At 35.4% G+C, this 13775-nt stretch overlaps 1 protein-coding gene and 1 non-coding gene across 3 annotated transcripts in view; one reads left to right on the top strand and one right to left on the bottom strand.

The window, feature by feature from the left end:
- Positions 1 to 488: 488 nt before the first annotated feature.
- Positions 489 to 590, bottom strand: LOC138376764 (small nucleolar RNA U13). Its single transcript, XR_011231736.1, has one exon. It is a non-coding gene; the product is annotated as a small nucleolar RNA U13 (small nucleolar RNA).
- Positions 591 to 4192: 3602 nt separating this feature from the next.
- The window catches only part of MYPN (myopalladin), an 84911-nt gene continuing 75328 nt past the window's right edge, over positions 4193 to 13775 (top strand). Inside the window, exons 1-2 of one of the 2 annotated variants that reach the window (XM_069460335.1) lie at positions 4193 to 4369; positions 7819 to 7937. Coding sequence is in view for 1 of the 2 variants with exons in the window: in XM_069460336.1 (XP_069316437.1) it covers positions 4914 to 4990 (77 nt within the window). In the remaining variant the exon portion in view is untranslated. Of the gene's footprint in view, positions 4370 to 4722; positions 4991 to 7818; positions 7938 to 13775 lie in introns of both variants that reach the window. The other variant, XM_069460336.1, reaches the window with a different exon arrangement.

Here is a 13775-nt window from a genome sequence, read left to right as displayed (position 1 = left end):
CAAAAAGTGGCATGGTGTAGTATAGAAGAGCTTTGGCTTTGGCGTCATGTAGACCTTAGGTGTGAATCACAGCTTTGAATGGCTTTGTGTAATTTCTTCTCTGATCTTGTTTCTTCCTCCATAAAAAGAAGATAATGATATAGTATACCTTGGATACTCTCAAAGTGCACTTCCTGAGATTTTTTTCAGATCCTTGGATTTGCAAAAACCACAGTAGCATATAATTTTTTCTGTTTCATCCTCCATAAAATGGGGATGATGACCCATACTTCCCGGGTTGCTGTATTAAATTAAATTATGTATTAAATATGAACAACAAAGCTTGGTTGAGGTGGACGCTGGACTGGAGTTAGCTAGGGTCACTCAGAGAGCTAAGTAATGCATTCTGGCTTATCTGCCATTCAGGAAGTATGTGCAATTTGGAGTCAGTCACAGATAGTTGAAATCTTTATTGAAATGGGAGAATATTATGTGTGTGTATTTTTTCATGCCGGACGGTAATGTGCCAACGTTATAACACAGTTGAGGGAAGCATGTCTCACACATGCACACGAACACCCAACCATCATGCTTACAAATTACAAAAGGAGCAATATTATGTGTGTTTTAAGTGTACTCTTTATTTCTGGACAAATAGGAAACTCAGTATGTGGCTTGAGCTGGCATCCCAAAAACCAGGACATGAGAATGGACAGAGCTGCCCCCTCAGCTATAAGAATTAGGGCCAAGAAGTATAAAACTCAAGAGAAGCAGCAAAAAAGAGCTTGATCAGGTCTAGAAAGCAAGGACCTAACATAAAACAAAGGTTGTGCAAAGGTGGTCAGGAAAAATATGGCAATATGCCAGTTCAGAATGATACAAAGGTATGAAAGTACCCCTTAAGGTGCACCTGTGGAAGAACCAGCCCTGGGGCAAGGTGGGCACTGTACAGAGCACCATGCCTTTTTCTAGAGCAAGGGTCCCTTATACCAATTATCTCAGAAATTTTAAGCATCTATTGAGCCAAAAGCACACATAGTTCTTTGCTTTATGACTGCTGCACAATGGGCATCCAATCATTTTTAGCTCCCTTCCTAATTGGACTTAGTTCTTAACAGTATTTCTGTGTTAAACAAATATCATAACCATTAGTGACAATCAAATCAGTTAATGCTGCTGAGAGTTTAAGCCATTTGATCTTTCCTGGCACACAATAAGTATTCAGTAAATATGTATTGATTGAATGAATAATTTAGAACAATTTACACATCATCTTTATGGCATGCCACAGACAAATATTTATTATATGCCTACTTTGTGCCATGCATTGAGATTAGCACGTGTGGCCTATAAAGAAAATATCTTTTTTTTTTTTTTTTTTTTGAGACAAAGTCTCACTCTGTTGCCTGGGCTAGAGTGAGTGCCGTGGCATCAGTCTAGCTCACAGCAACCTCAAACTCCTGGGCTTAAGTGATCCTACTGCCTCAGCCTCCCGAATAGCTGGGACTACAGGCATGTGCCACCATGCCTGGCTAATTTTTTCTATACATATATATTTTAGTTGGCCAGATAATTTCTTTCTATTTTTAGTAGAGATGGGGTCTTGCTCTTGCTCAGGCTGGTCTCGAACTCCTGACCCCGAGCGATCCACCCGCCTCGGCCTCCCAGAGTGCTAGCATTACAGGCGTGAGCCACCACACCCGGCCTGGACTATTTTTTTAATCTAATCCATACTCAGTTGGGAATGAAGAGCAATTTGGAGATGAGGAGAATGGATGAAAAAGCAAAACAAAAATATTTTGCAGATCTTCCTACATTAAGATATACTGCCTTTATTTGACAGGAAGTTTGCTAAATCAAGAAAACAAAAAATAGACATATACATATGCAAACAAAATTGTGAGCTTGGTTAGGGATATAAGATACAAATCCCTTTTGAATTTTCTGTGGTTTATGTTCTCCAAACTCTCCCTCTGTACTCTTCCCTCCTTGGCAACAAGTTCATCCCATTTGGTACTTAATAATTTCACGATATGTGTAATAAGATGATAACTTCTCAGAAATGTGTATTACCCGTTGCTATTTCAGTCAACCAATTTTATTGAGTCTTCTTTGTAAAAACAGCCCTAGACTTTAGTCACATGCTATTTTTCTATTCTTTTCCTGTTTCTGTTAAATAAACACCAAAAGTCGATAAAACCAAAGTAATTGTTATAACAATGCCTTTTGCACATCAATATAGATGAAAATCATGATGAATTTCCTCCTTTGGGTGATTTCTGATTTTTTATACTAACCTTAATCATCACTTTTCATGAGAAGGCAGTGGGGGCTGATGAAAAGAGAGTCAGTTCTAATCTAAACTAAAAGGCCTGGGTTTGAATAACCAACTGTGTAGGTTACTGGTTCAGTAACTTTGGGAAAGCTACTGTTTTTTTTTTTTAAATAGGCCATTTAAAGGACTTTAAAGCTAAGCTCCTTTAAGCCTTCATTTCCTCACAGTAACACACAGATAACAATACTTCGCAGGGTTGCTGTGAGAATTAAATAAGAGTAACTTAAGCTACTCTACAGACTAGAGTACACTTGCAAGCAATGTTAGTTCCCATTTCCTTTCCCTCATATCATTAGTGTTAGTGTGATTACTTGGGTCATGAGTAAGAACACTGAAATTTGTTTTCAGCTTTCTGACATGTCCATGCAGACCAAAAATAGAATCTGAGTGGAATCACCCAGAGCCTGGCATACCGACATATTTTGTGCTAATGTTATGAAAAGAGAATATTCAAACTGTTATTTTCCTACCCCTAACCTCCAAAACGTTTATTGACCCATGCTGATGTGCTCAGAAATAACACCAAAGCATCTAAATTTAATTTCAAAAGAACAAAGCCCTTAAGTTGTTTCAGCACAATGCCTATAATAAACAGAAACAAAAAAAAAGTAGGTCTGTCGAAGCATTTCACTGTTTCCAGTGCCCTACCTTTCAGCACTAATGCCTATACTGCTCCAGTCTACTCAACAATTCATGTTCCCAGCTAAAATATTGCAGATAGAGTGTATTTGAAAGCATTTGCTTTTTTCTTTCTACACTGTCTCTTCTTTTTATTGCTTAGTCATACAAAAGAATTTCAGGATTGGTTTCGGTCAGAAAAATTATAAACTTAAAGTCCTTATCTGTTTTCCTGGCTCTTGAAAAATAAAAATAAAAGTCCTACATAGTGTTCCTTTAGAATCCTTCCTAAAAGAGAGAATATGTTTTACATTCATTTTTACCCTTAATTTTTCACAAATATGTCAGAAATATGAAAATTTAAATATTTGTGATGGTTATGAGCACAGACTTAGATTCAATTTTGGCTCAGTCACTTACTTGCTGTGTGACGTTGGACAAGTTTTTAACCTCTTTCTAAGCCCCGGGTTCTCATCTGTAAAATGAGAATTATAATAGTACCTACTTTGTAGTTGTTGAGGGAATACGTTAAATAAAGCACAGCGCACATAAAGAACTTAACATAGTGCCTAGCACATAGCTAAGGAATGTTAGCTCATTTCTACTGAGATTATAATATATTTATATGCACGTTAATATAATTATATTAATGGGGCAAGAAGTGGGAATCTACTACATATCTTGAGGAGTACATATATGATACTAATTGTTTTGGATTTCTTCAATAACTTAGTGGTAAGTCACAGCATGTTCTTTTTAAAAGTTCTGAATAGATTTTCTTCTTGGAAATAATGCTTTTTAAAAAGTGTAAACTTTGATATGTACTACATACAAAAAGCACAAGTAAAGGAAGCTTTATTGTGTTTTAATGGAAACCACATAGGAAAGCTTTAATTTAATTACCCTAAAATTGGGGAAGAAAACATGAAGTATTATAGTAATTGATTACTTTTTCATGTTTACCTTAATAAATGTATTGACCATAGTCTCAGTTTGGTACCAAATAGAGGTATCCACACATGTTATATGCGTCCTGTATGGATGTATACAGGATGTTACATCCATGTATGGATATCTTGTGCATTCCTTACGCCTTATTCTTCAGAATTTCTTCACTATTATCGTTTTCACCTCGTAAGGAGAGACCAAAAAAAACTATTTCCTTAGTCATCTTAGTCATTATCCACCCCCACCATCCCTCTAGGCTAAGAATGTCGTGCAGACTGAGTTATTAAAGTTGATCTGAAAGAGCAATCTGTTCTAAACGACTGTCCCTGGATCCGCAACGGAACCCTGTAAATACCTTTCATTACTCTGGTGGGGCAGTATCGCATTTCCTTCATGCTACTTTTGTGGCTGACACAAGTTAGGCAGTGAGATTTGGACTTTAGATGATCCGGGTTGATTGATATAGGAATGGCGCTTCTCCTGAGACAGGTAACCACAAATTTACTGTTTAGATAATGTTTTTAAACAGGTGTTCTGTTTAGTTTTTTTTTAATGTTTTTCATCTTTAAAACAAAATATGTTTTGAACTTTTAAATAGCTTTTTAAAATGTTTTTAGTTTTCTCAGGCAAGCATTTTCAAGACCAATATGATGAAACATTTTTTAAGGATTTCATTGTACTTTCAATTATATTATGGTCATGGAGTTTGTATAAGACCCTCTATAATCTACCACCCATGTATTGTTTCTGATGATAAAGAATTTGTCTCTGATGTGAAAATTTTTCTCATTAAAAAAGATTAGAATATACATACATATCTTTTTTCTTCAAAAATAAAACAGAGATTTTGTTTTGTTTTTTCATCTGATACTGGAGGGGGATACCGCGATATAAATCTATGAACTTCAAGCAAAACTTACTGAAACTTTGGTATATGTGAGCAATTTGTTTTAGAGAATTAGAGCCTATAGCAATATAGAAAAATACCAAATACAAAAATTTTACATGAATCCACTAGCATGGAAATTCTCCCATGTTTATCCTCCAAGTGAAGACTTCCTCTGTCATAGATCTTCCAGATTCCTTGGCATTCCTGTGGATCATCCCAATGTAAGTAAATTGTTTCTGTAGCTGAGTGACTGAATTAAGAAAACAGCTGAAGGCAAGCACAGGATCGTGTTCAAACCACAATAAACACAGGTGTTAAATGGGCCACTCAGTTTTACAGGGAAGACTTAAGATGTCTAACCTTGTGTCTGCTTGTCACTTATAAAGTTTAAGTATGTTGTGTATTAAAAAGTTTTAAAGATTATTCTTTGTACCAATAAACTCTTCTAAAATCTGAACTAGTAGATTTGTAGTATAATGTTTATACAATAGCTGGTGAGGATAACCGGGTAGAATCTGGGTTATTTGGAAGCAGAAACTAAGTTTAAAAAACTAAAATCTAAAATATGAGCTTGATGTATTATAATCAAGGTGCTCACAATTGCTGGATATTATTTTCTAAAATTTATATTCAGCTTTTTTTCCAAAGAGCTCAAAAATTTTGTATACTATCTGTATTTGAACATGTTACAGTAAAAATGAATAGAGAATGATTACTGCCATTCAGAATTTCTTTAGCTTCTTTCTTCTGTAACTCTTTTTTGCATTTCAAACCTATTTTAATTCTTCATATGGATTCCTAATTCCACTGCCCAATCACTTTATTCTATGGTTTAGTATGGGTCTCCCCCAACCTCAGTATTCTCTGTACATGGGTGAAAGGTAGGATACCATGGTTTTTATGGCAGTTTGCAGGGAAGTAAAAATGTGTTCACTTACAGTGTCTCTAAGCATTTCCTTTGGAAGATCAATTTGTAGCACACCTATTAGCTACTTAAAATAGATGTTCCACTTTTCCACATTCCCACCCAAGACCTAGCAGCATTTATATTGATTATGGCCTAAGATCTGAGTGGGAGGCCTGGTGCGGTGGCTCACGCCTGTGTAATCAATCCCAACACTTTGGGAGGCCGAGGTGGGAGGATCACTTGAGGCCAGGAGTTTGAGATCAGCCTAGGCAACAACAAGACCCTGTTTCTACAAAAAATAAAAAAATTAGTCAGGCATGGTGGCACATGCCGGTAGTCCCAGCTAATCAGGAGGCTAAGGGAGGAGGGTAGGAGGATCACTTAAGCCCAGTAGTTTGAGGTTACAGTGAGCTGTGATTGGGCCACTGCATTCCAGCCTGGGTGACAGAGCGAGACACCGTCTCAAAAAAAAAATGATCTGAGTGGGATAATGGAGGAAGATTCTCTTTTTAAATAAAAAGAAATTGTTGGAGTATCCACATAAATAGCATATGCAGACAAACAGCACAATTAAGTAGTCTTGATGTTAGTATCAGCACAGGATTAGGTAAGGGAGCAAATGAACCTGTGCACTAATGATCAGCATCACTGCCGAAATGAGAATAACCTATCCAGATAATTCAGTTACTCCTGTACCTTTTCCCTTCTCAGTAACAGTTCTTTTGACATGAATGATTTAAAAGTTTTCCTCAATTCTCTTTTTTATTTTGCCTGTGTAAACATAATACCACATAACAAAAGGTGCAGTTTAACCTCTGATGTAATCACAATAAACTAATTTTATATTTATTCCATGTACTATAGATAGTCTCAAGATGACTGAAGAGGATAAAGATCTCTTAGTAAATTCCATGAGGTCAGGAATTTTTGTGTATTTTGTGCACTGCTTTATACCCAGTACCTAGTACATAGTAGGCAGTAAGTAAATATTTGTTGAATGAATGAATGAGAAGAAACCCTATAAGCAGTTGTATCATTTAATTAAGAAAGCTAGATTTAAACCAATGTATTTTGTTATGAGAATCTAAGAATGATCCTTTAAAAAAATAATCCTTGGCATTTAATTCGAATTTCCAAAACCCAGGCTTTTACCAAGACTGATAATGTTATAGCATCACTTAATCTGTACTAAGCAATGACGTTAACTTTTATCCAAATTCATATTCTGAAAATGTATGAAATTAATATCAAAGAACCTATACTTTGACAAAATTAAGTATTTGAGCAGATGTTGATCTGGTTAAGGATTTTTTTCTAACTGATTGGTAAAGCTTGTGAAAGAAGACATCTGGCATTGACTTTTCCAAAAATAATATACAAGAAGTTATCCCCAGGTACTAACACATGAATAGGCATTGTGATGTATTATATTATATAGTTGTTTTGACTTTTAAACAGTATGTGATTTGTTTTTTCTGAAAAAGTTTGTTCAGACTAATTTGTTCCTGGATTTATTCTCAGGCTGATGGGGTTTTCCTCTCCATTTTCCTGTGATCTCTAATCAGGAACTTTTAATATTAGTTATCTTCTCTGCTTTTGCTTAGCCTTTTGACAAACAGTTCAAAAAAAGCTCTCAGCTTTGAAATGTTAGACCTCAGTTTCATATTGGCTTTTCATAGCCAAACTTCCTAAAATATATCAGTGATTAAATGAGAGTAAATTGCCCATTGATTAGAATTAAAGATCTTAACAATTAAAAATTTTCATACATTTTAAAAATAATGTCATTTTTGGACAGATGGAATGTGGTATAATGCATTTAGTATTAACTCAAAACATAAACTGATAAGCAGCTTGGGCCTCTAGGTATAAGTAAAATTCTATAGATAGAAGAATCAATTGACCCCCAGCCCCCATAGGTGCTGTCCTGCTATGGAATCCCTTTGCTCAGTTTTCTCCTGTCCAATCAGGTGGAATGTTTCACAGGCACATGGTTTCTACAGCTCAAAATAACTTGGGACCTGTGAGCTGACAAATGCTCTGGCTCCGGTGGTGACAGGTTGTCCAGCTTCTTACAGCCATCTTCACTGAAACTAAGGTTAACTCCTCACTCTCTATGGACGACTACTCTCTATTTCCAAGGGCGTGAAGAATTTTCCTTTTCTCCTGTGCTTTCATCTAAAAGTTCTCCCTGGATAATTATCATCGCAGTGGAGTGCCTGGGTTGGACATCCTCATCTGGGTCAACTAAAAAAAGAAAGGTAATATCCAGATTTAAGTTCACAAGTGTGTTTTGATAACAGGGCACTGACAATGGAAAAAGGGATATTTCAGAGCTAATTACTGTTGCTTAGAATGAAACCTAGGATAACTTCCTAATTATATATGATAGGACACAGAATTAAATGAAAAATAAAGCGTTTTACATGTAAAGATTTTGGAGGGGATTGATGAGATTCACAGAGATTACAACCGATTTGAGTCCTAAGGAAAAATAGCTCAACAGAGGAAGTTGTGACGTGTTGCTCATATCATTGGCATTTTCCACACATTCATTTATTAAAATAATGTTTGCATAGAGAATATGTGTACAATGCCTATTTCCTTGTTTAAAGGATATCAAATCTAAAATGATATGACTCCATAGTTAAAGACTTTCATTTTAAATTTTTTTTGTCATGTAAAAGGATATGCTTGCTATATTTAGTGTTGGGAGATCTGCTCCCTGGATTAATGTACACAACAGCTGCAGAAAGTCTTGCTCAAGGGACATTGCTCTTTCTTTCTCCTTTCTCTCTCTCTCTCTCTCTCTCTCTATCTCTCCCTCTCTCTCTCCCCACCCCCCTTTTCAGCTGCATCAGAAAGACACTTGACAGTCAGTGGCAAATGTTTGGCCTGGTACATTGCACTATTAGCAGTAATTAGATGCACATCTTGAATTATATTTTAAAAACTGTATAAGCAAAGAAAGAGATAAGATGAATTGTTCTGTATTTCCTGTCCACAAAAGTGAACATTATAGTATTGGCATTAAGAAATTGTATTATCTTATCAACATATCTTTAAATACTTATGAAAGACACTAGCATCATTCAGCTTAAAAGAAACAAAACAATTATCCAGGTTTCTTTCTCAAAAAATTATGATTCAATTACTTTCACCTTAGCAATAATGAAATGAATTCTACAAGCTCTAAATTAAAAATTTGTCATAACTTTATTGTCTCTCCTTAATAATAACTCTTAAGTTCACATAAAACTCATAGTCCTTTTCTAAGAAATTGATAATGCCTGTACTTATAACTATAATAAACATATATTTAAAAATAAAAATTAAGATATACTGTTTGACATGATTTGACAACAATCAAAATATTTAAAATCAAGGCCATCCCAGGAAATCTGAAATATATGGACACTATACTTGCAGAGATGTCAAGAGACAAAATTATAGGCCTTACAGAATCTTACAATAATGGACTATGAAACAAACAGTTGGACACTATCCAAATTCTGGAAATGTGTCTCTATTCCCACTTATAGCATATGGCTAATGCTATTAGAACTCATAATAGTGTGTTAAAACCTCAGTCTTCCATATAGGAAGATTTACTTTTCCATATATAGATAATTTATAATACAGATTCTGTTACATATTTCTATTACAATGTCCTTGCAAGGGCACATTCAGTGAGACACTCAGAGCCACAATTCATGGACACAAGAAACTGAAAGAGTTTTCATCCTAGCTGGTTTTGGAATTCACAGAAGTAGTTTCTGCAAATGTATTTTTGAAGAAATGAGACAGCCGGCAAATCAGGTTCCATTTTGGAAAGGCTTTAATGAACTAATGTGAGTCTATGAAAAGGTGAGAGCTCAATTTTTCAACAGTTAATTCCTATACACAATAGTAATAATGGACTCAGCTCACCAACCTGAAAATATACAACAAATGGTACAGCTAACCCCAGAATAATTAATTTCTTTCATTCACATTGAGATTTGACACAACCATTACTGGTCTCATGGTGTTACTAGCTATAACAAGTTAGAAAATTGAAAGAGTTTTCTTAACAGATTTTTCCCTCTCACAGGGGATGAAAAAGAATCAAGCACCACAAAGTTATTTTCTTAAATTTCCACGGTGCTTCATAGTTGACCAAGTGCTTTTAAAACTACTAGAGTACTGTGCATTTGCTTAAAGGGAACAACTCAGGTACAGACACAATGGTCTATTTAGAAATTCAAGAACTTATTTTCAGCAGATATATTTTTGATGGAAACAAAAATTGGTGTGACTATTTACTTGCAGTCACTAAAGAGTTCTCAGAACTCATGTATAACCATTCACCTTGACAAGCTCTGTACAGGGTGCCTGGTACAGAGACCTCCCATTGGAGTCACAATGCCCTCCACATTCAGGGAGGGGCTCAACAGAGCCTTCCAACCATGCGCTTGAACTAGAACTTGATCTTGAGATCCCAAGCCTATTTGGGGGACCTACTCTTATCTCAATCTACCACACATATTATATCAATTTAATTAGGGAAGGTGTCTTTTTTTCAAGTCCTTAATCACACACACACACACACACACACACACACACACAAAATTGACCCAAATAGTAAGAGGCTGAAGAAAGATGAAAGTGTTAATTTTTTTTCTTATTTAAAAAATAAGAAATCTTTGAGTTAACAGAGAATGACTCAATTTCTTTGTTGTCTTTCAGATTAAATAGTAACTTTGGGCTCTGGCATCAGTATCCTTTACACTAGTGCTTCCCTACATGTTTATCCTCTTCTGTATACAAAAACATACATAGTATGTTTCATAGTAGCTAATCTCTTTTTCTCCCACTCAGAAGAAAGCTTTACTTTCTTTCCTACCTTCTATTAAAACAATAATAGTGCTTTTTCTATACAGAATGGCTTAAAAATAATAATTAAAAAAACAGTAATAAGAGAATGGCCTACTCAACTTTGGCCTATTATCTAAAAATCTTTTCATTCCTTAACCCTCTGCCCTTTAAGGAACATCCCTAGTTAAACAGATTCCCATTAATTCTCCTATGCATCATCTTTACTCTGCCTTTTCATTTCAATATTCTCTTCTAAAATATACATTTGCCTGTATTTACCTCTGTGTACTGTTTTTTCCTCTTTCAAACTAAAACGTCTTTGAGAGAATGGGTCTTATATTATTTCCATATTATTATTGACATATCATTTCCATATTCATCAAGTTCTCACTCTGGTAATGCATTATATACTAATTTATTAAACTATTAATGTCATTCACCCTAAAAACAGACTAGAGAGAAAACTAGGATGGGAATGATCACTGTAATAGCGAGAGGATGGATATTGTAACAGACAGTGTACAAAGTACATTCCACCTGAAGCCAAATTTAAAAACATGATCTGCACACACAGGACTGGTCCCTATGTACTGGGATTTGGTTTCTCCAAAAGAAAGGATGTAGAGACTTCTCTTGTATGACATCATGGGATGTAAGAAGGCAAAAGCAACAGGTCAATATTGGCATTAAAGACAGGGAGAAAAGTCTAATTTTTAAAGATTATTCTTCCCCTAAAAAGCACAATAATTACACATCAACAGAAAAGGATTATCTTAAATTTGCACAGTGCTGTACATTTTTTAAGTGCATTCACAAACAAAGCTGTGAAGTAAGCAGGGTAGTTCTGCTTATCCTAGGTTTTAGGTGAGTTCCTTAAACATTCCTTATCTTTTCCTATTCTGGTCTCTTTACAAATAATTATTTACTATTAGACTATTTTTGTGTTGACCTAGAAACCATATTTGGGTTTCGTGGAAGGTTTTTTGTCTTTTTTTAAAGGATATGTTCTCCACACCATAGTGAATGCAGAGCAGTGTTTAAAGACACATATAGAAAAGATGTTTCTCTTTTTTCAGCTTTATTAAGGTTTAATTGATTTAAAAATTGTGTACAAGTGCTGTCCAGGAAGTATCCAGCCATTGTTAATATGTAATTTTCATATTACATGGCTGGATACTTCCCGGACAGCCTCCTATATTTATGGTGCATGATGTAATGTTTTGATATACGTATACATTGTGCAATGATTAAGTCAATCTAATGAACATATCCATCACCTCACATACTTATCATTTTTTTGGTGAGAACATTTAAGATCTATTCTCTTAGACATTTTCAAAAATATACTACATTATTATTAACTATGGTCACCATGTTGTACAACAGCATGAATAGATCTCTGAGCTTATTCTTCCTGCCTAACTGAAACTTTGTTCCCTTTGACCAAGATCTTGGTATTCCTCCCTCCCAGACTTTTTTTCTCATTTAAATATCTAATGATACTTCACAGCCAGACAGCTTCAGTATTTATGTTTGAATTCAAGTTGTTTAATACCAAGTTTTGCCAATTCTCTGGTCTGTGCCTCAGTTTACATATTCATATTATAGCTAAAAAATGAGTTTATTCCATATGATATTCCCACCAACAGGGTTTTCTTAAAGTCTAAGGAAGAGTAGTGCTGAGCTAACATGAGTTGAGAAATATGCCCAAAGGTATGGGCATCAAGTTTTGTTTTTATGAACCAAACTTACATTTTCAGCAAGTTCTTAGGACAGATCCTGTTTTCAGGAAAAGTCCTAGGGAAAAAAATAGAGATATTTAGTAAAGTAAAGGAAGTTCAATAATCTATGTGACCAGATTAGTTTACATGATTTACTAAAGTCTGTCTTGATGATTCATGCGACATTAATTGTTTCATTTCCAGCCTGGTACACTTTCACCAATGCCATGATCTGTTTTCAAGGGCAATTACTCATTCTTATTTTGAAAGCAGCGTAAAACCTAAGTTTCAATTTTGTAAGAAACAGAAAAGAGGGAACAAAGCCAAGTGTCACTCTGAACACCCTGGATGAAATGTCTAAGAGAACTGATGATATTCCTTTCCTGAAACCTGCTCCTGCCTCATCTGGGCAAATGATTCCACCAATCACCTAGTTGCTTAGGCCATAAATATTGGAGTCACCCTTGACTCAGCTCTTTCTCTCACATTCCACTTTCAATCCATCAGCAAATCATATTGGCTCTACTTTTAAGGATATCTCTAATCTGACCATTTCTTTCCACCTCCCCCTCCTACCACGCGTTGATCCAAGCCACCATCATCTTCTGCATAGAATATTGCGATAGCTTCCTAACTGATCTGTTCGCTTCCACTCTCCTCCCTTAATTTGATTCTTTGTAGAGCAGCCATGATTGAACTTTTTCAAAACCATGTCATCTGCTTCTTAAAACTTCAACATGGTTTTCCATTCACATGCTTAATAAAGTTTGAAGTCCTTCCCATGATCAGCAAGGGCTTACATGATCTGATCTTGTACCTTTCTGACCTCATTTTCTTCCACTCTTCTTTTTCACTCTCTTCCTGGCTCAACACACCACTCACCTCTTCAGGCCTTGACACTTATTTTTTCCCCAGTCAGGAACATTCTTCCCGCTAGATGATCACATGGCTAACTTCTCCACTGCATTAGAAGATGTGGTTGACTTTCCTTGCTAAAATAACATGCCTTCCTCCTTTCCCTATTATTCTCTATTCCCTTTTCCTAGTTTATTTTTCTTCTTAACATTGCTATTTCCCCCCACTAGAATGTCAGCTCTGTGAGGGCAGAGACTGTCTTTTGCTCACCACTGAATCCACAGTGCCTAAAATGGTGACTGGCACATAGCAGATGCTCAATAAATATTTACTGGATGAATGAATGAAACCTAGGTTATCTATAATAGCACTTGGGCTTTTTAAAAGTACAAATTTTGTAACAGGTAGCTTTAAAAGTAATGCTTAAAGGAGAAAGTTTTAAAATTAGTACTTGGAAGAGAAAATGATACATCTTCATATTTCCTGTTTCAGCTAATATTTATCAGTTTAACAATTTATATATGCATTTTCATCTGAGAACTCTCAAAGATAGAACTGTTATTCTATTTGATAGATGAGGATAATGGAGATTCAGATGCATTAAGTGGAAATAACAAAGTAATCTAGTGTTGGAGCTGGAATTCAAAACCAAGTTTTCTGATTATA

Source organism: Eulemur rufifrons, chromosome 28 (assembly GCF_041146395.1).
Source record: "Eulemur rufifrons isolate Redbay chromosome 28, OSU_ERuf_1, whole genome shotgun sequence".
NCBI lineage: Eukaryota > Metazoa > Chordata > Mammalia > Primates > Lemuridae > Eulemur > Eulemur rufifrons.
This window is presented reverse-complemented; position numbering and strand designations above follow the sequence as displayed.